The 27,040-nt window shown below is 47.7% G+C and overlaps 1 protein-coding gene across 4 annotated transcripts; it reads left to right on the top strand.

The window, feature by feature from the left end:
• The first annotated feature begins 583 nt into the window (after positions 1–583).
• Positions 584–24,249, top strand: LOC310640452 (thioredoxin-related transmembrane protein 1-like). Of its 4 annotated transcripts, none has more exons than XR_014492532.1 (9): positions 584–769; positions 4,146–4,261; positions 6,158–6,203; positions 6,514–6,642; positions 8,291–8,336; positions 9,378–9,479; positions 9,568–9,637; positions 10,849–11,426; positions 24,128–24,249. XR_014492532.1 is itself a non-coding variant. In XM_083362725.1 (9 exons), the coding sequence occupies exons 1-8, from the start codon at positions 594–596 to the stop codon at positions 11,013–11,015; spliced, it is 852 nt and encodes a 283-aa protein (XP_083218851.1). In that variant the 5' UTR covers positions 584–593; the 3' UTR covers positions 11,016–11,041; positions 11,369–14,041. The 4 variants fall into 4 exon arrangements, 2 of the variants coding, with proteins under 2 accessions (XP_083218851.1, XP_083218850.1); XR_014492533.1 differs by lacking the exon at positions 24,128–24,249 and adding an exon at positions 14,609–14,980 and having other exon boundaries at positions 10,849–13,289; XM_083362725.1 differs by lacking the exon at positions 24,128–24,249 and having other exon boundaries at positions 10,849–11,041; positions 11,369–14,041.
• Positions 24,250–27,040: the final 2,791 nt, after the last annotated feature.

Here is a 27,040-nt window from a genome sequence, read left to right as displayed (position 1 = left end):
TATCCACCCATGAAGAAATGTTATACCTACCTATTTAAATAAAGGAAAAAATACGGGAAAGATTCTTTCTAAAAACGTGTTTTATAATATATTCCTTTAAAAAGAAAAGTGAATCGTCATAACGCAGGGTTCGGCAACCTCGGCTCTTTTATGACTCGTGGACTTCAACTCCCAGAATTCCTGAGCCAGCTACGCTGGCTCAGGAATTCTGGGAGTTGAAGTCCACGAGTCATAAAAGAGCCGAGGTTGCCGAACCCTGGTCATAACGGTTCTTCATTTTAATTTGGCTCTGCAGCTCGGTCACCTTGAAAAGTCGGCGAAAGAGTGACATTGAGTCTGTCAAACTCTGAAAGCCGCTCCAAAGCAAGGGAAAGCAGAAGGGAGAGGCGGAGGGCGGGGCGAAAGAACTGAGGCAAGCTGGGATGGGTTCGCTGTTCTTCCAATCAATCAAGGGGCGGGAGGCAGGACCACGGGCGGCGGAAGCGAGGAAACGCACGCGCGCCTGGTCGTTTCACAGGGATGAGCCGCCCCTTTTCCCGGCATCCTTTCTGATCGGGTTCCTGGCACTCTGCCGAGACGGAAGTAGTCCTGAGATGATGGCGGCCGTCCTTCCTCTCCGTGCTTCCTCAGCGAGGTCTGCCTGGATAGCGCTCGCCTCCGCGCTGCTGCTCATAGCGCCGGGTCTCGCCTTGGCTGGGAGGAATCAAGTCAAAGTCCTGACTGACGGAGCGTGGCAAGAACTGCTGCAGGGCGAGTGGATGGTGGAATTGTGAGTCCTCGAGGGCGCAGAAGCAGCTTTTTTCCCCAGAAGTGTCCTGGGAGTCGTAGGATTGGGAGGGACCTCAAGGGTTCATCTAGTCCAGCCCTCAAGAAAGGAGAACTCTGTATCTGCTCAGGGCTACTCCGCTCCACCCTTCGCTAGTCTCCTTCGCTCTGTTTCACTCGTCCACCAGGGGAACAGAGGCTGTTCTGATCCTCCTATCTCTTCCTTGGAGCTACCTATCTAAAGATCGTGAGAAGTGTTTGTCAATCTTGGTTACTTTAAGATGGGTGGACCTCAGCTTTCAGAATCCCCAGCCAGCTTACATGCATATATATGCATGTTGCCTGGGGAATTCTGGGAATAGAGATCCATGCATCTTAAAGTAACCAAAGTTGACAGATGTGGGTCAAGGGGAATTTCGCACCCTTGATTTGGTAATTCTTTGGTGGAGGGGAGTTCTGCCTACTATGTCTGAGTGAGAGGAACTCTGTTGTTTCAAGCCAGCCACTGTTCTGCGGAAGTGAAAGCAGAAGCACATAGTTCGAATTTTTGAATGAAACAAAAAATGAGTAGGCCAAGACTGGTGTCTTTCAGTGTGTTAAACCCTAAAAGCCCTGTTTTCCCCATGCTTTGTTTAGTGCAATATATCACATTTTTCTCCCTCGACTCAGCCACTGCCGATGTACTGACTTGTGCATCCAGTCTAGGCAATTAAGAACAGGAGTCCCTGCCTCCCATCAGCACCATCCTATGTGCTTCCCCCTCCCCAACTCCCAATGGTTTGTGACTGCAGCAAAACAGCTTGTTGGTTCCATGCATGGACCAAAATATGAGGTTTTTTATTTTGCACAAATCACCTAAAACTGTTTTGTGCTTGAAGTAGTTAACGTACGAAATGTTGTATACATCTCTAGCACTTGGCTGTTGAGATACTCCATGAGTGCGCAAGAGCATTATGCCTCCTATTACTGAATTATTTTAATAAGGTTAATTAATTGTCATATGAATAAAGATAATGTAATAAACAGTCATATGACATGCCAAAGAATCCAGTGAAGTCAATCAAGGTTTTATGACTGCAAGCTGCTTTGTATTAACTGAGTGAGAACCTCAATAGTTTGTTTACTCCAGAATATTACCTCTGATTGGCGGTAGCTGTTGAAATTCTTGAGCAAAGAGGCTTTTTTTAGCTATCACAACTTTATATTCATTGAATTAGATATAAGTAAAGGTAAAGGTTCCCCCGCACATGCGTGCTAGTCGTTTCCGACTCTAGGGGCCGGTGCTCATCTCCGTTTCAAAGCCAAAGAGCCAGCGTTTGTCTGAGGACGTCTCTGGTCATGTGGCCGGCACACGGAACGCTGTTACCTTCCCACCGTAGTGGTCCCTATTTTTCTACTTGCATTTTTACGTGCTTTCGAACTGCTAGGTTGGCAGAAGCTGGGACGAGTAACAGGCGCTCACTCTGTTATGCGGCACTCGGGATTCAACCCGCCAAACTGCCAACCTTCTGATCAACAAGCTCAGCGTCTTAACTCACTGAGCCACCGCATCCCTTGGATTAGATATGCCAGAGAACAAAGTAGAAAGATTTTGTGTGCAGGGCATAATTTCTTCCCTTAAAATTATCCCTTTTAATCTTGAATATTTCTTATGCTGTAACCAATTTTGCTCTATTGTCATAGTCAGATGGTAGGAACTACAGGGAGTGCAGAATTATTAGGCAAGTTGTATTTTTGAGGATTAATTTTATTATTGAACAACAACCATGTTCTCAATGAACCCAAAAAACTCATTAATATCAAAGCTGAATATTTTTGGAAGTAGTTTTTAGTTTGTTTTTAGTTATAGCTATTTTAGGGGGATATCTGTGTGTGCAGGTGACTATTACTGTGCATAATTATTAGGCAACTTAACAAAAAACAAATATATACCCATTTCAATTATTTATTTTTACCAGTGAAACCAATATAACATCTCAACATTCACAAATATACATTTCTGACATTCAAAAACATAACAAAAACAAATCAGTGACCAATATAGCCACCTTTCTTTGCAAGGACACTCAAAAGCCTGCCATCCATGGATTCTGTCAGTGTTTTGATCTGTTCACCATCAACATTGCGTGCAGCAGCAACCACAGCCTCCCAGACACTGTTCAGAGAGGTGTACTGTTTTCCCTCCTTGTAAATCTCACATTTGATGATGGACCACAGGTTCTCAATGGGGTTCAGATCAGGTGAACAAGGAGGCCATGTCATTAGATTTCCTTCTTTTATACCCTTTCTTGCCAGCCACGCTGTGGAGTACTTGGACGCGTGTGATGGAGCATTGTCCTGCATGAAAATCATGTTTTTCTTGAAGGATGCAGACTTCTTCCTGTACCACTGCTTGAAGAAGGTGTCTTCCAGAAACTGGCAGTAGGACTGGGAGTTGAGCTTGACTCCATCCTCAACCCGAAAAGGCCCCACAAGCTCATCTTTGATGATACCAGCCCAAACCAGTACTCCACCTCCACCTTGCTGGCGTCTGAGTCGGACTGGAGCTCTCTGCCCTTTACCAATCCAGCCACGGGCCCATCCATCTGGCCCATCAAGACTCACTCTCATTTCATCAGTCCATAAAACCTTAGAAAAATCAGTCTTGAGATATTTCTTGGCCCAGTCTTGACGTTTCAGCTTGTGTGTCTTGTTCAGTGGTGGTCGTCTTTCAGCCTTTCTTACCTTGGCCATGTCTCTGAGTATTGCACACCTTGTGCTTTTGGGCACTCCAGTGATGTTGCAGCTCTGAAATATGGCCAAACTGGTGGCAAGTGGCATCTTGGCAGCTGCACGCTTGACTTTTCTCAGTTCATGGGCAGTTATTTTGCACCTTGGTTTCTCCACACGCTTCTTGCGACCCTGTTGACTATTTTGAATGAAACGCTTGATTGTTCGATGATCACGCTTCAGAAGCTTTGCAATTTTAAGAGTGCTGCATCCCTCTGCAAGATATCTCACTATTTTTGACTTTTCTGAGCCTGTCAAGTCCTTCTTTTGACCCATTTTGCCAAAGGAAAGGAAGTTGCCTAATAATTATGCACACCTGATACAGGGTGTTGATGTCATTAGACCACACCCCTTCTCATTACAGAGATGCACATCACCTAATATGCTTAATTGGTAGTAGGCTTTCGAGCCTATACAGCTTGGAGTAAGACAACATGCATAAAGAGGATGATGTGGTCAAAATACTCATTTGCCTAATAATTCTGCACTCCCTGTAAAGTTTCCATAAATCATATTAGTAATATATAGCAAGTATATACCCCAAAATACCTGCAGTTTTTATTGTCAGATAAGAAAGAAAATGCTATGGTTACATGGCATTTATTTTTCAGCTATGCTCCTTGGTGTCCAGCCTGTCAGAATTTACAACCAGAATGGGAAAGTTTTGCCGAATGGAGCGAGGATCTTGAAGTGAACATTGCCAAAGTGGATGTAACAGAGCAGCCAGGTAAGTTGTTCTTCCAATGTGAATTGAATAATGTAAAGTATGTTTTATTATTTTAGAGTAAGTTATGCACAGTTGCAAGCTTGAGGTGCCATGGCTCAGTGGCTTAATGACACTGGAGATGGTCTCTGCTGCATTGGTTCAAGCCCTAGCAGTGCGTGGTGGGGTAAACTCCCTCAGCTTCTGCCCATCTTGCAGTTCAAAGGGATATTCTTTAGTAGATAAATAGGTACCACTTTGGTGGGAGATGAGTTGAAGCAGGCAGTGCAGGTGGTCAGATTTCTGCTGTCTCTGAACCTTCCTTCCCATTTGTGAAGCAATTCCAGAGGAGGGAGGGGGACTCAGATGCTGTTGCAGGAAGAGCCACTCATCTTTCTGGTGTGAAACCAGCTTGCCCTCCTGTGGTGCACCATGGGAAGTGTGCAAGCATTTACCTGATAAGAGCTGGTAAATAGGCAGACTACTATGCAGTAGCACTGTAGTCTCCTGGTGAATATAATAATGCCATATAGTAAATAATAATAATAATAATTGCAAGGTTTTTCTCCAACCTGAAATTTGCCTTCAGTACTTTTATTTATTACTTATTTATTCAACCTATATGCGGTCCATAGGGACGCAATGACTCAGCGGTTAAAGATGTTTAGCTTACCTGGGTTGACGACCCAAATGCTATGTGGTGTGGTGAGCTCCAATTACGTATCCCAGCTCCTGCCAACCTAGCAGGTCAAAAGCATGCAAATGCAAGTAGATAAATAGGTACTACTTCAGTGGGAAGGTAACAACATTCCCTGTCCCTTGGCATTACCATGGAAGTGTCTTTGAACAATGTTGGCTCCCTGGGCTAAGAAACAGAGATAAGCACACACCCCTCCCCTAGAGTTGTACTCAACTGGATAGGCGAAATCTTTATATGTTGCCCATCTTTTCTGGTGCCAACAGTAGGCAACTTACATTAAGTATATTCATAATGCAATTGTATGTAGCCTCAGGTTTTTTTCCATCAGATAACTTCACACTGGGATCCTGATAATTCTTCAGAAACTTTTTGGAAATTTCTTAGAAGTAAATTAATTTTGGAAACTCTTTCAGGAGTCAGTTTGGACAACTAGTGTGCCTGCATTGAGGGTAAATAAAATAGGATTATGAATTTTCTACTTTATCTTTCTGAATCATCTAATTAGTTGACAAACTGATGAGCAAAGTTTTTTTGAAAAAAATCTTTTAATGAGATATATAATTTTAGCAGTGAGAATTATATGTGGAAAGTTTTGCATTCAAAATTATTCCTCTGTTGTGAACTATGTAGCCCAGTGCAAATTACATGGAATAGGAACTCCCAATTTTATTTGTGATATAGAAACAATGACAACTGTTGATTTGCTGAAACATTATGTGTTCTGCTATTGTTCCAATTTTAAAAATAGCATGATATGTTCTGGGAAAATGGAATAATATAATAGCTTGGTAACAGAATATAGTACTTCAGTAGCTTATTATGAGCTGAATAGGGTAATGACTGATAACATGGTTGAAAATTGAAACAATTTTATCCTCTGGAAAGTTCTGAGTTTTGAATTTTTTTTTGTCTGCCTGTTGAATTTTTCATTAAGATAATATAATATATAAGAAACAGATGGTTTTTACTGATCAAGTTCTGGGTTATGGCTGTTGGTAATATATTGTTTATAGGATGGTGGGGATGGGATGGGTTGGTGTGGTCTTCAATAATGTTACTTGTAACCTTTATCTCTTTAAAAAAGTCACCTGCAATTGCATGCATAATTAAAATGAGGAAACTTAATTTGAGCAAGTTAATGCATTTGTGACTGATTACCTTGAAATACATCTACCATAACAAACTCTTAACCCTCATTTTCTCTCTGGATCTTTATATAGGACTAAGTGGAAGGTTTGTCATAACAGCACTTCCCACCATTTACCAGTAAGTACTTGAAAACCAATTGAGTTGCTGTAACTCCTATGACCAGGAGTTTTAGTCCCATGTCCAGCATGAAAGCTTGCTGAGTGAATTTTGGCCAGTTGCTCTCTCAGTTTAACCCACCTCACAGGGTTGTTGTGGGGAAAATAGGAGGAGGGAGGAATGTTAGATGTTTGCCATCTTGAGTTGTTTATAAAAGTAATAAAGGCAGGATATTAAATGAATAAATTAATCAGGTAACCTTGTCTATAGTGTTGTTAGGTGAGAAATTATGAGAATTTTAAGTGCTTGACCTGGCTCTTATTTTGGACAGTTGTAAAGATGGAGAATTTAGACGGTACCAAGGTCCCCGAACTAAAAGTGACTTTATCAATTTCATCAGTGAGCAAGAATGGAAGTCTGTTGAGCCTATTTCTTCATGGTTTGGACCATCTTCATTTCTGTAAGTATCAGCAGGAATCTTTCTGCTCCTTGATAGGCTTGGGAAACAAATGCAAAAAAACTTGAATTCTGACTTTAGATGAATCTAGTTAATTTACAGATGATGACTGTAGTCATCAGCACTGATTTAGGCAAGTTACCTGGGAAATTTTAACCCTAGCTGTCTTCCTCCCGCCCCCATGTATTATGTGTCCTACCAAGTTTAATCAATTATGAAGCTGACACCAAGTTAAGATCTAAACTAATGATTTCTGAAAACAGTTATGATCTTGATTGAGTCTAATTATTTTATATTTTCATTCCTTTTTCTTTTAAGATGCTTAGGGTAACAAAATAGGTTGTAGGCAGTCATTCCATTTTATTCTGCACTGGTCCATTGCTACCTCATGTACTGGGCCCAGTTGTGAGCGCCTCGCTTTATAAAAATAGAATAGGATCAGAGAAAGAAAGTCAGTGAATATGATCAGGGGACTAGAAATCTTTTGAAGAGGAGTTGGGTGTGTTTAGGTTTGAAAAGAAAAGATGACATTTGAATTCTTAGCTGAGGTTAGAGTAGCAATAGCACTTAGACTTATATAGCGCTTCACAGTGCTTTACAGCCCTCTCTAAGCGGTTTACAGAGTCAATATATTGCCCCCAACAATCTGGGTCATTTTACCGACCTCGGAAGGATGAAAGGCTGAGTCAACCTTGTACACTATGTTCAAGCCGTATCCCCAATGCATTAAATAAGTGATTCTGTCAATAAAAGACATAACTTTAATTGGGTTTGTGTCCAACTCATGCTGGCTCTTATTGCTACATTCCTATCCACAGCTCACAGATGCGTTGTTTAATAGTCTGAGGATCCCACCCAGTAAAACATCAAATTGGGAGGTCTTTAGTTTCCTGTGCTGTCTTCCTCCCCTTGTTTGAAGATGGGGCCATTTGGTCTCCTGCAGTCTTTGGGATGGGACCTCATCATTTTTTTTCCAGGAACTCTGCAAATAATTTTGCCAGTTTTTTTCAGTGCCAAGAACATAATTCATTTGGCTTTAAAGATTTGAGTTCATTTAAATGTTTCTCCTTGTATATCTGAGTTGCAGTTCCTTTATCTCACTAGTAGCAAAATGATAGCCAGCAAAGGCTTTGTTTCTCTTCAGAGTGAAAACAGATACAAAATTTTAATTAAGATAGTTTGCCTTCACTTTTTTTACCTGTTACTAATTCATCCCCCTCTCTTCATAAGAGAATCTATCATTTCTGATACATCCCCCAATTTTGTTGTTTTGGGAACTTTTTGCAAGTCTCAAGTTCATTGTGTGACTACCATATTTTCTCCTTTGATTATAGGGCTTTCCTATTCAGCCCCCCCCTTTTTTTTTCTTTTCAACATTGCAGAAAACTCTATTTGTTTCTACATTGATTTCTTTAGCTGTCTTCCATTTTTTCTTCCATTAGGAATCATTTACAATTAGGTTTCACTTATAGTTGAACGTGGGAATTGATTACGTTGCAGTCAGATGGAAATTGCATGAGCAACTTTAATAGAAGTTAAATGCTAAATCCCAAATGGGCTGCTTAGATCACTGAAATCCACTGAAAGTTCTTTAATTGTAAATTTTATTGTTGCCTCTTTGGTTATAGAATTACCCCTTATTTCTTTGCAGGATGAGCAGCATGTCTGCCTTATTTCAGCTTTCCATGTGGATTAGGGTATGTACCACATCATCCTCAGAAGGGTTAGGGATGTGTGTGTGTGTGTGTGTGTGTGAGAGAGAGATTCAAGGTGCTGGTGATGACATATAAAGCCCTAAATGGCATGGGTCCGGATTATCTCAGGGAGCACCTGCTGCCAGCATCAGCCTCCCAGCGTCCTGTGCGCTCCCACAGGGAGGGCCTCCTTAGGGTTCCGTCAGTTAGGGAATGCCGATGGATGGTTCCAAGGGGGAGGGCATTCTCTGTGGGCGCGCCTGCCCTATGGAATGAACTGCCGGTAGAACTTCGGACTGCCCAGACCTTCGCTCGTTTCACCGGGACCTTAAAACTTGGTTGTTTGATCTTGCTGGCCTGGACTGAGGGGGTTTTAATTTTAATTTTAATTTAATTTTAATTTAATTTTAATTTTAATTTGTTTAATTGTGGGCTAGTCTTATTTAATTCTATTTTAAAGTGTACTTATTTGTATTGTTTTAACTCGCCCTGTAAACCGCCCTAAGGCCTTCGGGAATAGGGCAGTATATAAAATCAATTAAATAAATAAAGTAAATAAATACATACATACATACATATGTCTTGAGTGTTTTGAGCACCTCGTCGGCCTGTATCAGCCCAAACTAGGGCCATCCACAAGCAGCAAGTCGCAACTGCAACAATTGTTTGTATTAAATAAATTTGGATTGCTGAAAAAGAATTAAAGGGAGAATGATATAGCTATTTCAAACTTCTTTGTTCTCATCAGTCAGCCACACCCTTCTGAGATTCGAACCTGGGCTGATTGCACATTAGGCAGTTGTTTTAACCTCTAGGCCACAGGCTCTTTCTCACTTTATCAGCTGCATCGGAGAGGGAAGAGACAGGGGAGATATTTGGCCCGTATTTGGGCCAACAAGGTGTTCAAAATACTCTATGTATGTATGTACGTATGTATGTATGCATGCATGCATGTATATGGCGGCCCAACTCACTCATGATTCTAGGCGGCTTACAGAGTTGCTGTCCAGCTAATTTTCAAATTTGTTTTTTTCTCCCTTTCAGCAATGTCACACTTATTTCACAGAAAACCTTGGTATACCAAACTGGGGATCCTATGCAATTTTTGCATTTGTAACTTTGTTTTCGGGGCTGCTGCTAGGCCTTGTAAGTAAACATTTCTCTCTGCACTCAGAATTAAAAGGAGAAGATAAAGCTTGAATGCAATACTGAAGAATGTTGGTTTTTTTTCCAGATCATGGTGTTTCTGGCCGATTGTGTTTGTCCCTCTAAAAAGCAAAGGCCACACCAGCACCTTCATCAGAGTAAGTATATTGCATGCCAAATGCATCTCTTCTCGAAGTGACGCAAGAAAAGGGACCTTTAAGCATTGAGCCAGTCTTGAAATTATCACCTGTTAATTAAATAATGGCACTTAACTTTTTTTTTCCTCTTAGCCCTGCCCACTTTTAACAGCACCACTCAGTGATCAAGCGTATCTCTCTACTCCATCTAGTTCTTATTCCTAAACCAACAAGAATAGAGGGAGGCAAGTTTAAGCAAACTCTCCTGGTTGCTTTAAAGGAGATAGAAGCACTATTATGTCTGTTTGGGTATCTTAAATAACGGTGCAAGGATTCAGCAAGAGTTGCAGAAGGTTTCTGATTTTGTCTGAAGATGCGTTAGTGGTTACTGAAGGGCAGATGAGAAGGGAACAGCTTCATCTAAGTTAGATAAAAATTAACTATTAACTTTCTGGTCCTAACAGGGTTATGCAACTTAAAACAGTGATGCTCTGTGGCCTAAAATTCGTACTCCTCACAAAGAAGAATACAAAGTCAGAGAATAAGTAATGACATTCTCTTGACTGGGACCCAACTGAAGAGCAAAATTTTAGCTTCACCTCCCCAGGAAATCATGAGCGGGCTTTAGCAAACATATCAGAATCTTATCCATGCAATGGTTTAAATCCTGAACTTTAGCTTTTTCTGCATGACATCTGCAGAACCGGAATGTAATACTTGCATTAATGAAGCTAAAATCTCACACAAATTTTGTTTTTAAAATGATTGTTTCTAAACTCAGGCTTCTGATTTAGTTGGATTGTTACCTTTCATAGTTCTAGCATAAGTTGTGCAAGTTGACTTTAATGGTAATTTCAATCCAACCTTTTTGTTAAAAGCGGGCAGCATGATTTCTGGGAACTCCAGAGATACTATTAAAGATATTTGACCGGAATGGGTAGGAGTAGTCACTTTCATACTCTATGTGCAGATTGTTCACCCTGCTTCTTCACCATCTAAAGCAGGGGTCCCCAACCCCCAGTTCATGGACTGGTATCGGGCCGCGGCATGCCAGCAACTGGTCCGCACAAAGAAGCAAAACCCCATCCGCGGGATGCATGCAGCTCACAAAACCATGCGCCTTCCGATCAGCGGAAAAACCTTTCCACGGAACTGGTCCCTGGTGCCCAAAAGGTTGGGGAACTCTGATCTAAAGAGATGAATGACAATGCTGAATTTTCTTCTCTTTTTAGGAAAGCTACCAGAATCTGCTCAGCGTTTGAAAAAAAAAAGTGAAGGACTTGACGGAGTCAATCTTGATGGTGGAATGGACCGTGGAGATCCATGGTACCCTGTTCCTCCACCAAACCCAGTGAGACAACGCGTCGCAAAACCGGCTTCTGAAGCAGAACAGTCATAGCTCCTGCCATCTTCTGGAGTTCCTGGGTAGATACCTGATGTTCAGATATGCAGGTGGGCAGGAGAGGAAGGGGAAGTCCTGCCCTTCTACCTCCCAAGAAAACCCAAGGTTCAGCATCGTTTTGAGATGGTGAAAAACTGTTTCTGAATCTTCCAGTGGGACAAGTTTAAAGTGTGGTAATGGAAATGCTTTAGATGTCTCCCTGAGACAGGTCTGGGAGGTGCAAAGGGTTAATTTGCCGATGGCACAGTGAACTCCAGAATTTGGATGAGTTCCCAGTCTGCAGTGTTGGGACAAACATTGGGCCCAAAAAGTAGATGATCCCTTCTGACGAAGCCTTTCTCTCCATACAGAAATAAACCAGAAGGAAAAAGCTCTCTTTCATTACTCGTTTGGATCCCAGCTCAAGAGGTTTGCTTTTCCAAGTACAGAAATACAAAAGGCCTTTTTCATTCTGACTAATAATAATAATAAACCCCTTCTAGCTAATTTTAAAAACCCAGGAAGATTTGAGGCTCAGATTTTTGAACAGCAGCTGATTCTCCCCCCCACACCCCAAAATTGGATCCCATGACAAAGAGGGGGTTTTTTTGGTGAGGTTATTATGTGAGAGGCTATTGTTCCAAAGCGAAAGAGCCCAAAGTATCCCTTTTGCCTGGCCTGAACTCCATCCTGTTCCCCAATGTTGCTTGATTAGGCACATCAAGCTTCTTACGCAATTAATTGGCAGGAAAAAGAAGTAATCATGTAAAGTTAGTTTAGTTATCTTATTCCTAATAGCTTAAAGACTAAGAAGTTTATTAGATAATCCTGTAGGGAGGGATGCCTTTGTTAGCATAGTTGTCAGTTTCTTTCCCCCGATGAAATTTTCTGCTCAGATCTTTGAATAAATTTTCATTTTTATCAGTATTTCAGGACATATGGATTCTTGCAGCAACTTCCATCAGCATACCACAAAGCCAAGAAATTCTGACAGCTATCGTTTTCTCATTTGTTCTCTTTTAGTTCTGTTTCCTAAGACACAACATTCTCAGAAAGTTTTCTGACATTACCTTCTTTTTGTACCACAAAAAGTCACTTTGGCAATATTTTTGCTTAATCAAAATTAATCCTCAAGGAGGAAAACTCAATGGTCACTTGACATAGCTGGCTAGTCTGCCTTAACCACATGTTGACAAATTACATGTTTTACTGATTAGCTTAAAAGGCTTTAATAAAATAAGATTTTTTTTTTAAGTTTGAAAACTTTTTTTTAAAAAAACCAAGATATTTCCTTGCAAAGGCAGTAGTATGTGGCCTTAGCTGATAAGTAGAATACGGTGCAATTGGCTTATGAAGCAGGCTTAGAGTAGTTTAGTTTTGTATAAAATAATCTTTTTTCCCCTTCTTAAAACTTTCTTTATATTCTCACGAAAACCAGGAATTACTTGTCATTGTTTTCTGACCCCTGCCCGAGTTTCAATGTATTAACAGGGAACTCACAGATCATAGCATTGCTTGTTTTTCCATTTGCATTTTCTGTATTGGGAAAAAAAAAAGATTTCATGTTTTCTTCCAAAGATGTTAAAAATCAGGTGCTGGCCAGTAAGCAGCCTTCTCCTCCCCAGCTTGCTTGTGGTTTGCCTGTTTCCTTAAAAGTTCTTCCAGCCATTGGGAATCAGGTTCTTTGGCTCCTAGATAGGTGTGTTTGCCTCTGCCACAGAGTATTGACTCAGTTAATATTTTTTTTCCTCTCTACCCCAGCTGCGGTATGAATTTTTAAGAACGTTTTGAAAAATATCTTGTTTGTATTCAGCACCTGAGACAAGGATGTGCAAAGACGTTGTTCTGTTGGTCATTTGTCTTACATTTAGCCCGGTCTGTGTTAATTGATTGAAACAAGCTTCTCAGGTGCCAGTTCTTGTCTCACAATGGCCACAAGCTGGCAAATGGGACTTTCATACTGAAGCATTGAAGTTAATGCATCTTTGCTTTAACATGATCTCTATGGAGAAACAAGTAGGTGTGCTTGAAAGCAGTCTGGCGTCATTCTCGGGGGAAGTGGGTTGTGCAGTCCAATCTATGGGAAATTGCTGCTAACCTCCAGGGCTTTCCCGCTAGCAATTCATCTGCTGCTGTTGCCCCTAAGAGCTCCACTGAATCTGAAGCTAGTTGAGGTTTTCTTGAACTGGAGATACTTCTCCATGCAGCACACATCTGGATTTCATTGTTGAGCTTCTCTCTCAACAATCTCTGGTCAGCACTTCCTCCTCTGAAAGAAACCTTCAGTGCAAAGTAAGTTGTCACACAATGGGGGGGGGATAAAGTTCTAAGCCTACCTGTTCCTTATTGTGCTCTCCTTTTGCAAAAAGTTGTCTTTTTTACAGAGCAGGCAATACATAAGCAATCTAAAGTCAAAAAATCCTTTCTTACAGCTTGTTCAACATTTGTGGGCTGGCAGTTAAACAACCTTTAAAAGAAATTCAGATACACAGGAGAGAAAGGGTGAGATGGGGTAGTGGTGGTCATGCTTGAGGACTATGCTGTGATGAAGGAATTATTCATCTGTTTGGTCTTTGAATAAGAGAGTTTAAAGAGAGACTAGCAGCCCCTTGTTAATTCTCCAAGGATGTAAAAGCATGTTCAGTATTCCGCTGTTAAGCCGATGTGTTCATTATAATTGGTAAGTGTTTTTTGTCCCCTTAAGGAAACATTTCCAAGTAATAAAGTTATCTCCATGTCTGGAATTTTATTTATTTGTAGCTTGATTGTTCTTTAAGGCTCACTTTTAGTATCCTCATTTGGATAGTTGAATGTACCATGTTTCCCTAAAAGTAAGACCTACCCTGAAAGTAAGCCCCTAGCTTCATTTTTTTGGGGGGTGGTCCTAATATATAAACCCTACTCCAAAAATAACCCCTAGTTTTGGAGTGAGGCCCACGACTAAAAATCAAGCTGGGGTGGAGGGGTGGATCTGCCCCTGATGCCACGCTTACTGGTAGGGCTGCCACAGCCAGGCCTCCCAAACCCCGACACTTGTCATTCTGTGTGGCGCTTCGGGTCGTTGCCTCTTCTTGCGGCAGAATGTTGCATGGTGCTTCATCCAGTTGCTGCCACTTGCAGCACAGAGCCTCGGGTCCTTGTGAGAGGCAGCAATGGTGTGAAGCATCATGCGGCCTGCCACGAGCGGAGGCAACAGCGCAATGCACCACATAGCGTCCAGCCGCAAGTAGCGGCAAGTGGCCACTGCGACAGATGTTGGGGCCTGGGATGCCTGGCTGCAGTGGTCCATGGTAAGACATCCCCCCAAAATAAGACCTAGTGCCTCTTTTGGAGCCAAAAATATAGAAGATGGGGTCTTATTTTTGGGGAAACACAGATAGTAGCAACTTTGAAATGGGTTACCTTTTCTTTTGACACAATTATCAGTGAAAAGGTTTAAAGTATCTCTTGAGAAATCAGATGAATACTAAATTATGTAGCTTTCAAATAGTTGATTATTCTAGTTTTTTCATAGAATTAAAAACCAATTATTTCAGTGCATGTGTCAATAACTGAAAGGCATACAATACACGTTTGTCTATTTGAAACATTTGTTTTACTCTACTTTCTAGTTGAAACCGCATGAGAAAATTTGAGAAACCAAGATCCAACTCTCTTCAGTTAGAAAATTTCTTGGTACCTTTCCACAAACTCCCCCACCTCCCATTATGTTTACTATGCAACTCTTGAAAGCAGGTGCATTTTTTCCCAAGATTATACTGTAGCTGCAGAAGCAAACTAAGCACTGCATATTTCCTGTATTATTTCCAAAGTGATGCACGCCCTATTAACCATGTCAATAATCATACAGTTCCTCATTTGCAGTTTATTTTCTGGTTCGATTTGTGTCTTATTGATATATATAGTATTATACAGTGCAGATTTGCTGCATTGATTTGGCCCATTTTATTTCAAACTTTCCTCTATTTTTTTAAAAAAATCCTGTTTATGAAACTGTTAGTCAATTTTTTTTAATCCCATTTATATCCCGCCCTTCTCCGAAGACTCAGGGCGGCTTACAATCTAAGAAGCACAAATCAATGTGCTTAGCAATAGCCTTCATTCTATGTATATGCCTGCTTATTAGGGCTTTCGCCCCCCCCCCCCCCCCGCGGCATTTTTACAAAGTCAGCTTATTGCCCCCAACAATCTGGGTCCTCATTTTACCTACCTCGGAAGGATGGAAGGCTGAGTCAACCTTGAGCCTGGTGGGACTCGGACCTGCACTAATTGCAGGCAGCTGGTGTTACTTAAGGAGGCATTAGCCCACTGCTCCACCAAGGCTCTTAGTGGATTGCCGTTTAAGTGTGTGTAAAACCACATACACCTACTGTATATAGACGTATAGAAACATACTGTACTTTATGTATTGTGATTAGTTTCTAATTGGTTCAAGAGTTGCTTCACAGACTAGATGCTATACACCAGAGGTCTCCAACCTTTCCGGGCTCGAGGACCAGCAGGAAGGAGAGTAGCTTCAAAATTGGGGTGTGTGCACACCCACGGGGCCGCACATACTGGTGCGGCACTAGCAGCCCTATTTGTGCATGCAGCATGCGCGAACGGGCGCACACCCCACCCGGGCTAGTAGTGCATGCACAAATGGGCTTGGGCTGTGGATACCCAAGCCATGCTAGCATTCCCGTTCGCACCCGCATGCATGAACAAACGGCCGCAGGTGCTAGCACAAGTTGGAGAGGGGAATACATACCCATGGGTGCATGCACCAGCCAGCTATTTCCGCGGCCTGTTGGCCAAGATCCCACAGCCCGGTCCTGGGCCGCAGACCATAGGTTGGGGACCCCTGCTATACACCACTTAGATTTAAACCAAGCTAGCTTTCTGTCTGAAAGAATTTATGGTAAAATGTTCTGAGATTTGGGCTGTTAGTTCACATAGAAATTTAACTTCTTCACTGTGAGTGGAACATTTTTTAACTAAATCTATTTGAGGAGGATTAAAATTGCTTATTAACATAACATGTAAAGACATACCTCCCTAATATTCTTTTTTTTCAACACCTCCGGAGTAGCTTGAAAGCTTAGCTATATGCCTGCATAGTTTCTGCTTCAAGCTATGACCTAGATTATTAGTTATGTGAACCCATCCACTGTTGCTCAAGAACCATGATTTATGGGGCAGAATAGAATGCTTATTCTCAGTTTCCATCCTGAAATGCTATTAGGAGGCACATTAAGTACAGGATAGAGGCCAAGAAATTCATATTGATAAAATCCCTTGCCTGATTTTCCTTGACCCGCCTGCTGATGAAAAGATGGAATATGATGCTAATGCAGCAGGTGGCAGCAAAGCTCTGTAGCCAGGTGACATTTGCAAAAACAGAAATGCAAACAGATCGTAAGCATGTAATACCCAAAAGGTGACACAGCAGCTTTCCTAATGATCCTTGGGACAGGCAGTATAAACCACAAAGTTTTGAGTATGTCATCAGGAATGAAGATAGGGGGGAATCTGATTATGCAAAAAGAAAGTCAATCTGCACAATTGCTAGGCAAAGAGATCAAGATGAAAGACAGGAAATGAACACATTAGACATCTGTAGCCTGCAGACAGCATATCATCCAGACTTGATGCCCTGCTATGAGTTTCTCATCTGCATCTAGTCTGCTACTGGGAATAAAAACTGCACTAGCTAAATTTGTGTGTAATCCAGTAAACTGCTTATTTTCAGATCTGTCTTCCCCTCTCTTATTTTGAAGTAAATCGGTTCTGCATCCAGAGCGTCAAACTCCTGCTGAGGAATGAATATCCAGGGCTTCCTTGCTCATTTGTTCATTTAATTCAATTAATATGCCCACCCATCTCAGCATGGTAGCTCTGGGCAGCTAACAATAGTTAAAAGCACAACCAACAATAAAAATAAAATCCATAACTGACAGCCAAGATAAAAGAAAAATAAACTACGATAAATATAGCCATCTTACAGGCTCTAATTGACAATACAACTATAGCCATGTCCTTGTGAAAGGTCAATAGAGTTGGGCCAATCTGAAGTCTGGGGAGATGATGTTCTACAGGATAGGCACAATGACAAACAGGCTCTCTCCTGCCAGATGACATTTCTTAATTGACAAGCCATGCGACATGCCTCTGCCCGATATAATAGGACAGGTAGAAAGAAGGGGAGATGGTCCCATATGTAACCCAGTCCTATGGCATGATGGGCTGTATAGATGAGCACCAGCACCTTAGATTTTTCTCTAGTATTTATTCCCAGTTGATTCCTTTTTGCTATAGAGCAAGCATTCTGAAAAGATTTCATTTATTGTAATAATTCATAATTAGGTAAAGGTTCTCCTGCACATGCGTGCTAGTTGTTTCTGACTCTAGGGGCTGGTGCTCATCTCCGTTTCAAAGCTGAAGAGCCAGCACTTGTCCGAGGACGTCTCCGTGGTCCTGTGGCCGGCATGGCTAGATGCCAAAGGCGCACGGAACACTAATAGTGGTTCCTATTTTTCTACTTGCATTTTTACGTGCTTTCGAACTGCTAGGTTGGCAGAAGCTGGGATGAGTAACGCGCTCACTCTGTTACGCGGCACGCGGGATTCGACCCGCCAAACTGCCGACCTTTTGATCGACAAGCTCAGCGTGCTAACCCAATGAGCCACCATGTCCCTAATTCATAATTAGAAAGTCTTATTAGTACTATTAGGTGCTTGCTGGCCTGGAGCCTGATTGAACCTGATTTACCCAACTCGTAAATATGGACCAGCACCTTGAATTTCACCCGGAGGGCAACCGGAAGCCAATGCAGCTCACGGAGTAGAGGTGTTACATGGGAGTATCGGGAAACCCCCATTACAACTCGTGCGGCCGCATTCTGCACCAATTGAAGCCTCTGAGTGGTCTTCAAGGGCAGCCCCATGTAGAGAGCGTTAAGCGCGTGAGTAACTGTGCGTAGGGCGTCTCGGTCCAGATAGGGATGCAACTGGCGCACCAGGCGAACCTGAGCAAAAGCCCCCCTGGTCACGGCTCCTATATGGTCTTCGAAATTGAGCCGTGAATCCAGAAGGACGGCCAAGTTGCGAGCCCTATCGACGGGGGGTAACACCTCACCCCCCATCATTAAGAATGGAATAACTTGGTTAACCCGAGATGCCGATATGCACAGCCACTCAGTCTTGGCGGGTGTCGGGCCTCGGCAGCCCGACACACGAGGGGGGGCCCCTCCTCCCCCCGGCACACCCGGCTTCCCTCCCACCGATCCCACCTGGTACCAACACGGCCCGGAGAGTCCAGAGGCCCGCGACGCTCCTCTCGCCGCCTCCGGACGCGCCGCGGCTGCTTCCGACCCCACCTGATTCCAGCATGGCCCAGAGAGTCCAAAGGCCCGCGACGCTCCTCTCGCCGCTTCCGGACGCGCCGCGGCTGCTTCCTGCGCCCGGCGGCGCGGCATCCAGGGGCTCCCCGGCGTGGAAGGCTCCGAGTCCCGAGCCTTCTCTTCTGGCGCTTCCGGGTGCGCCGCAGCTGCAGCCCTCGCCTGGCGACGCGACGACGCGCGGTTCCCCGGCTCGTGAGCAACGGACCCCGGCCTGCAGCCTGCCCGGTGGAGGCCTGAGCCGGCGCAATGACTCTGCGGCCTGGGGGGACTCCGACACCATGGCTGCGCGGGACTGTGTGGCGACGCTGATAGGGGCTGGGTCCCTCCCCCCTATGGTGTCCGGGTGACTGGGTGACAGGGGGCTTCGGGGGTGGGTGCAGCAGGGGGTGGGTGAGGAAAAAGGGCACGGTGATGGTGACACGTTGGGGGGGCCTTACCTGCCTGAGCGTCGGGCGAAAGGCCTTGTAGGGGAGGGGTGGAGAAGTTATAGGGAATGGGAGGGCGGAGGCTTGTTTGGGTGGAGTTTGGGTGGGGTTTTTGGATGTGTATATAGCAGCGTTGGGTGCAGATAGCAGCCAACGCTGGCTTTGTTTCTCGTTGCGGTTGTTGCTCTGAAGAATAAAGTGCTTCCAGACTGCAGCAGAAGTCTCTCGTTCCTGTGTTCGGCATCTACCCTGCTTGTTGCAGGACGAGTCTTGACAGAAAGCCAGCGTTTGCACTAGCATTGCGGCCCTACTGCCTTTCAGCTGTGTTCCGTTTGTGTGCCATGGCGGAGGGTGTGCAAGGGGCCGCGTTGGAGACTGCTTCGGAGGAGGCTGGTGTGGCTGGGGCGGAGGTGACAACCCCTGTGGAGAGGGACGTGGAGGACGTCCAACCTGTTGTGAGGCCCAAAGTGCGGGACGTGCAACCAACAGGCCCTGCGGTGGAGTCCCAGGGCGTTAGTAGCCAAACCCAGGGGGAAGAGTGGTGGCTGAGCTCCATCCTGGGGCGCACGGGGCTCGAGCAGGGACGAACGGCCCGACCCGGTGGGGCTCCACTGGGTTGGAGGGAGCGTCGGCTTACCGACGACGATGGCGAGGACTACAGCTATTCAACCGCACCCGGGAGCCAAACTATGGATGTGCTGCGCGAAAGGTTCGGAGAAGTCGGGGCACGTGACGGCGGTTCCTGGGGAGCCTTGGCCCCTGAAGAAGACACGGGACAGTGGTCCCTTGGGGGGGCACCTAGTCAGTCAGCAACGTCCCGTTTTCGACTGGCTAGCCCAAAGTTCAAGGTGCCTGGGGAGGGAGGCGTTCGGGCCCCATCCACACGAGCACAAGGGGGGCGTGAGGCTTGGCCGACGCCTGACCGGGGCCCTGGACGTCCCGCACCCAGGTCGGTGGGGGTGTCCCAGGCTCAGACCCGTCCACCTGTTGGGCATTGGGGACCGGGCGTGGTGTGGGGACCCCCACTGCTCACTACAACCTATGATGGGCATCCCGACCGCCTGGCCATGTTCCTAGGGCAGGTGATTAACCATCTGGACGGGTACGCCCATACCTATCCATCACAGTGGGCGATGGTGGTGGCGGTCACCGCGTGCCTTCAGGGCGAGGCTGCAACCTGGGCAGCGGACCTCTACAGTGACCACGCCCGCGAGCTCGGGGACGTGGGGCTGTTTTTGGAAGCCCTACGCGTTCGCTTCGAGGACGTATCCCGCTTACATCGCGCGGAAGCCGAAGTGTTAGCCATCAGGCAGCGAGGACGGCCGGCAGAGGAGTACGTGCTTGAGTTCCGCAGGGTTGCGGGCAGGCTACGCTCGTGGCCCGAGCGCTTGCTGGTGCACCACTTCCGGGCCGGTCTTGATGGAGCTCTCCGGCGGGCATGTGTGGTGCGGGGGGTTCCTGCACGGCTTCAGGACTGGTTCCGGGTGGCGGTGGAGCTAGACATCGGGTTGCAGGATACCCGGGGCAGACCAGTAGTGGCCCCTGGAGCCTGGAGGACCCCGGAGGGGCCGAAGACAGAGAACCGGAAGCCCGCGGCGGTGGCGACACAACCCGGGCCCCCACCGGCGCCCCGTCCAACAATCCGCTGCTTCCGCTGCGACCAACCGGGGCATCGGGCGGTGGATTGCCCGTTACCTCCGCCGCGACCGGGGCCCAACCCTCCGGAGGCGCGGGTCTCGACCCCCAGAAGAGCTGCAGACCGCTCCAGAACAGCGTACCAGGTGGCCGACAAGACACCCCGAACATCGACACCGATACGTCCAGTGGGCCCGGCGGATGGACGAACGGACACGTCCGATGGCTCTGAGGATCACGAGTACGAGGAGGACCCGATGGTAAGCGCTCCGGTGTGTCCTTTTGTGCTGCCCGTGGTGTTGATAAGCCCACGAACGGGTGAGAGGAGGGAGTGTAAGGCTCTGATTGATACAGGCAGCACACGCTGCCTTATTAGCCTGATGATGGCAAGGGAGGCCGGTATTCCTCTTCAGCGGCTCCCCAAACCTATCCGGTTTCAGCAGGTAGACGGGTCTCTTTTGGGTGGGGCACCCATTACGCATGTAACGGCACCGGTGAGAATGGAATTGGGTACACATTGGGAGACTCTCCGGTTTGTTGTGGTGCCGTCTATGACGGAGGCAGTCATCCTGGGGCTTACGTGGTTGGACAGGTGGGGCCCCACAGTTTGGTGGGAGGGGGGATGCCGACACCTCCGCCTCGGGACAGGGCCCCAGCCTCCTGAAAAGCATTCCTGGGTCCGGAGGGGATCGGTGGGCCAGAGGGGGCCGCAGGGGTGGGCACCGGGCTTGAGACACAGGTACCACGGGAGTACAGCGATCTCGCAGATGTCTTTGATGAGAAGGAGTGTGACGCCTTGCCACCCCACCGCCCCACGGACTGCGCTATTGAACTGGAGCCAGGGGCAAAATTGCCGAAACCCCGCATGTACGCAATGGCACCCCGGGAGATGCAGGAGCTCCGTCAATACATAGACAAGAACCTGCGGAGGGGGTTCATCCAGCCCGCTCGGTCCAGGATGGCGGCCCCTGTCTTGTTCAGAGAGAAGAAAGACAGGACCCTAAGACTGTGCGTTGATTATCGGGGAGTCAACGCGGTATGTGTGGAGCACTTGTACCCCCTCCCTTTGGTGAAGGACCTTTTAGCTCATTTGGCTACGGGCCGGGTGTTCACCAAGTTAGACCTAAGGGAGGCGTACTACCGTGTCCGGATAAAAGCCGGTGATGAATGGAAGACGGCTTTCAACTGCCCGTTGGGGAGCTTCCAGTTTAGGGTAATGCCGTTTGGCCTGCAGGGAGCCCCCGCGGTATTTATGCAGTTGATCAACCAAGTCCTGCACGACCATTTGTACCGGGGGGTCCTTGTCTATCTTGATGACATCCTTATATATACGTCTACGCTAGAGGAGCATGTCGCTTTAGTGCGGAGTGTGCTGACCAAGTTGAGGGACGCCCGGTTATATGTGAAGCTTTCTAAATGTGAGTTTCACAAGCCCCGGCTGGACTACTTGGGTTATCGGGTGTCCTCCAGCGGGGTGGAGATGGACCCGGGGAAAGTGGAGGCTATCCAACAGTGGCAAGCCCCACGGACCCGGAAACAGTTGCAGAGTTTTCTTGGCTTCGCTAACTTTTATCGGCAATTTATTCCACATTTCGCTTCCATCGCCCTGCCGCTCACGGACCTACTGCGGACTAAACAAATGGCAACGTCGCCGCGGCCAGGGCAGAAGCTTGCGTGGACCACTACATGCCAGCGGGCTTTTGAGGCGCTCAAGGCGCAGTTTGCCAGGGAGCCCGTTCTGCAACACCCGAACCCTGACCTGCCCTATGTCGTACAGGCTGATGCAAGCGACGTGGCTGTTGGAGCTGTTCTTCTGCAACGGCATGCAAAGGGAGGTTTGCGGCCCTGCGCGTACGACTCCAAGAAGTTAACGACCGCGGAGAGGGCTTGGGCTATCTGGGAGAAAGAGGCCTTTGCGGTCCGCTGGGCCCTGGGGACTTGGAGACACCTTCTGGAGGGGGCTAGCCAGGAGTTCGAGGTTTGGACGGACCATAAAAACCTGGAAGCCCTGCAAACACCCCGCCGACTGTCCCCGAAACACGTACGGTGGGCCCAGTACTTCCAACGCTTCCGGTTTCGCCTCAAGTATGTGCCTGGGGGTAAGAATTTCCTGGCGGACGCCTTGTCTCGGCTACCGCAGTACGATTGCCGGAAGGAGGAGGTAGTGCAGGCACTGGTACCGCCGCCCCGCCCGGTGGAGGAGACGGAGCACAGAGCCAACACCGTGACAGACGATTTCCTGCGGACATGTAAGGGGGCGTTGGCGACTGACGACTGGATGCGGGCGCACCCCGACACCCTCTCGTTGCGAGATGGGTTAGCTTGGCACGGGGCCAGGTTGTATGTGCCTGCAGCGGCACGAGAGCAGGCACTTTACCAATGCCATGACGCTAGGCAGGCAGGTCATTACGGGTTCGTGAAAACCCTGCATCTGGCCCGCCGCCAGTTCTGGTGGCCAACCATGAGACGGGACATTGAAAGCTATGTGCAGAAGTGCCGCATTTGCGCAACCACTAAGCCCTCTACCAAGAAACCGGCAGGCCTCCTGCAACAGGTGGCTGACCCCGTACGACCTTGGCAGGACATTGCAATGGACTTTGTGGTTGAGCTACCGGAAAGCAGGGGATATAACGCGTTGTGGACAGTAGTAGACCTGTTCTCGAAACAAGCCCACTTCATCCCCTGTAAGGGATTGCCCTCGGCCCGTCGGTTGGCCTGGCTGTTTGTTCAACATATCTATCGTCTCCACGGGGTGCCACGACGTATCATCTCCGACCGTGGGGTACAGTTCACGGCCCGGTTCTGGAGGGAGTTCGTGCGTTATATTGGAGCAACACAAGGTCTGAGCTCGGCGTACCACCCAAGCACGAATGGAGCCGCGGAACGTGCGAACGCGGCGGTGGAGCGATACCTGCGCTGTTATGTGTCATACCAACAGTCCGAATGGGTGGACTTGTTGTCCTTCGCGGAAGTTGCCTACAACAACGCAGTGCATAGCAGCACTGGGTTCTCCCCCTTTAAAGTGGTATCTGGTTACGAGTTCGTTCCTATCGCAGGGTGCGAACAGGGGGCCCCGGCATCCTGCACACCTGGGGCGTGGATGCACCGGTTGGAGGAGGTGTGGGGGGTAGCTAAGAAGGCGTTAGAGCAAGCAGCAGAGTCTTACAAAGAGCAGGCGGACAGGAAAAGACGGCCGTTTGCACCTCCCAAAGTAGGTGATCTCGTCTACCTCTCTACAAAATACCTGCGGCTGCAGGTGCCATGTAGAAAGCTAGGACCCAAATACCTCGGACCCTTTCGAGTGATACAGGTAGTCAATCCCGTCACCGTCAGACTCCGGCTGCCTCCCCTACTTGGAAAGATACACCCCGTGTTCCACAGCAGCCTGCTGAAGCCTGCTACGACCGCCTCTGCAGCGGCAGGGGAGGGTGGCCCGGGACCTGTACAGGGCAGTCACTATGAGGTACAGGAGATCCTGGACTCCCGGAAACGTAGAGGGCGGGTGCAATACTTGGTGCTCTGGAAGGGGTACCCCATGGAGGAGGCCACCTGGGTACGGGATGAGGATGTGTGTGCACCACGCCTTCTCCGTGCCTTCCACCGGAAACACCCGGGGAAGCCGGGGGAGACCCCAGGGGGGACAGTTGACCATGTTACGGATTGCTCACCTTTCTCTCCTTGCATTCCAGGTGGGCCCCTGGTAGAGGGGGCAGCATGTCGGGCCTCGGCAGCCCGACACACGAGGGGGGGCCCCTCCTCCCCCCCGGCACACCTGGCTTCCCTCCCACCGATCCCACCTGGTACCAACACGGCCCGGAGAGTCCAGAGGCCCGCGACGCTCCTCTCGCCGCCTCCGGACGCGCCGCGGCTGCTTCCGACCCCACCTGATTCCAGCATGGCCCAGAGAGTCCAAAGGCCCGCGACGCTCCTCTCGCCGCTTCCGGACGCGCCGCGGCTGCTTCCTGCGCCCGGCGGCGCGGCATCCAGGGGCTCCCCGGCGTGGAAGGCTCCGAGTCCCGAGCCTTCTCTTCTGGCGCTTCCGGGTGCGCCGCAGCTGCAGCCCTCGCCTGGCGACGCGACGACGCGCGGTTCCCCGGCTCGTGAGCAACGGACCCCGGCCTGCAGCCTGCCCGGTGGAGGCCTGAGCCGGCGCAATGACTCTGCGGCCTGGGGGGACTCCGACACCATGGCTGCGCGGGACTGTGTGGCGACGCTGATAGGGGCTGGGTCCCTCCCCCCTATGGTGTCCGGGTGACTGGGTGACAGGGGGCTTCGGGGGTGGGTGCAGCAGGGGGTGGGTGAGGAAAAAGGGCACGGTGATGGTGACACGTTGGGGGGGCCTTACCTGCCTGAGCGTCGGGCGAAAGGCCTTGTAGGGGAGGGGTGGAGAAGTTATAGGGAATGGGAGGGCGGAGGCTTGTTTGGGTGGAGTTTGGGTGGGGTTTTTGGATGTGTATATAGCAGCGTTGGGTGCAGATAGCAGCCAACGCTGGCTTTGTTTCTCGTTGCGGTTGTTGCTCTGAAGAATAAAGTGCTTCCAGACTGCAGCAGAAGTCTCTCGTTCCTGTGTTCGGCATCTACCCTGCTTGTTGCAGGACGAGTCTTGACAGCGGGATTGAGACGAAGCCTGTTTCTCCCCATCCAGACCTGAACCGCCTCCAGGCACCGGGACATCACGGAGAGGGCATCACTGGGTTGGTTCGGGGTGGAAAGAAAAAGTTGGGTATCATCAGCGTACTGATGATACCCCACCCCAAAACCACGAATGATCTCGCCCAGCGGCTTCATATAGATGTTGAACAGGAGAGGCGAGAGAACCGACCCCTGAGGAACTCCACAAATGAGAGACCTCGGGGCGGATCTCTGCCCTCCTGTCAACACCGACTGCGAGCGGACCTGGAGGTAGGAGGAGAACCACCGTAGAACGGTGCCTCCCACTCCCAGCCCCCTGAGATGCCGCAGTAGGATACCATGGTCGATGGTATCGAACGCCGCTGAGAGATCTAATAGGACCAGGACAGAGGAGCAACCCCTGTCCCTAGCCCTCCAGAGATCATTCACCAGCGTGACCAATGCCGTCTCCGTGCTGTGTCCGGGCCTGAAGCCCGATTGGTACGGGTCCAGATAATCAGTTTCCTCCAGGAACAGAGGGAGCTGATGCGCCACCACGCTCTCAACAACCTTCGCCAGAAAGCGAAGGTTGGAGACTGGACGGTAGTTGTTTAAAACAGCCGGGTCCAAAGCAGGCTTCTTGAGAAGGGGTCTCACCACCGCCTCCTTCAAGGCGGCAGGAAAGACACCCTCCTTCAAGGAAGCAGTTATTACTGCATGGAACCAGCCTCGTGTTCCCTCCCGAGCCGCATAAGCTAGCCAGGAGGGGCACGGATCCAACAAACAGGTGGTGGTGCTCAGTCTCCCCATGATCCTGTCCACATCATCAGGGGAAACAGGGTCGAACTCATTCCAGATAACGTGCTCAAGCCCGCCTGATTCCTCCACATTAGACTCTGCCCAGTCAGAGTCCAAGCCGGTCCGGATCCGAGCGATTTTGTCCGCCAGATGATGACTAAACTCCTCGGCTCGTCCCTGCAAGGCATCCTCTCTCACCTCTTGATTAAGGAGGGAGCGAGTCACCCTAAACAGGGCGGCCGGGCGATTATCTGCGGACGCGATAAGGGCGGCAAAGTAGTTAGACTTCACCGTCCTTATCGCCGCAAGATAAGACCTTATAAAGGTTCTTAACTGCAATCGGTCAGATTCGGATTGGCTGGATCTCCAACCGCTCTCTATCAGGACACCTTTTTATCTCAGCAGACAAAGGATGGACTGGAGACCTCTATGATAAGTAACTTTGGGATAAGTGAGTAAAACCAAAGGCATTGATTTTCATTAGCATGTGCAGATCTTTAAAGGAAGCAGGACCTTTTCAGGCTTAATGATACTGTTCTACTTTGATCAAAGCTATTCATTCTTGCTGCTATTTTGTTAATATTATTAGATCATGTGTTGGATGTGTGCATGGAGGGAAGAAATAATCATCAGACATTCAAACAAGAAACTTGAGTTTTCTGTCAGCCCTTTGAGGTTGTCTTGATTAGGAAACAGACTTAAAAAGAAGAGTAGAAGTAAGCTTTTTTGAGATAAGCTATGGGTAGTCCTTAACTTACGACCAGCCATTTAGTGGCCATTTGAAGTTACAATAGACACCCCCCCCAAAAGATACTTAGCCACCTGGTTCCAAATTTTCCCCATGGTTACATGATCACAGTTTACGATATTTTGAATGAAAACATTGATTTCCTGCAAAAACTCTCCACAATGAACAATGGACTCAATGACCATGATGATGCATTTAACAACCATCACAAAAAGTCATAAAATCACATGATAAACCTGCCTTTCAACCACCATGACTTACATAATGGGCAGGCTCCATTAAGGTCATAATCTGACAATCTGTATGTTAATCTACCTGTATGTTAACATAATCTAGTTTTTTATTGCCTCCCTCTTATAAGCCCCAGGGAACCATGGAGAAGCCAGCCTGAACTTCCTAATATTATCTATTTTCCCAGGGCTCAAGGAATATTTTTGCCCTGTTT

This window comes from Vipera ursinii (assembly GCF_947247035.1).
Source record: "Vipera ursinii genome assembly, chromosome: 1".
NCBI lineage: Eukaryota > Metazoa > Chordata > Lepidosauria > Squamata > Viperidae > Vipera > Vipera ursinii.
The sequence above is the reverse complement of the archived record's forward strand: the minus strand, read 5'-3'. Positions and strand labels throughout refer to the sequence as shown.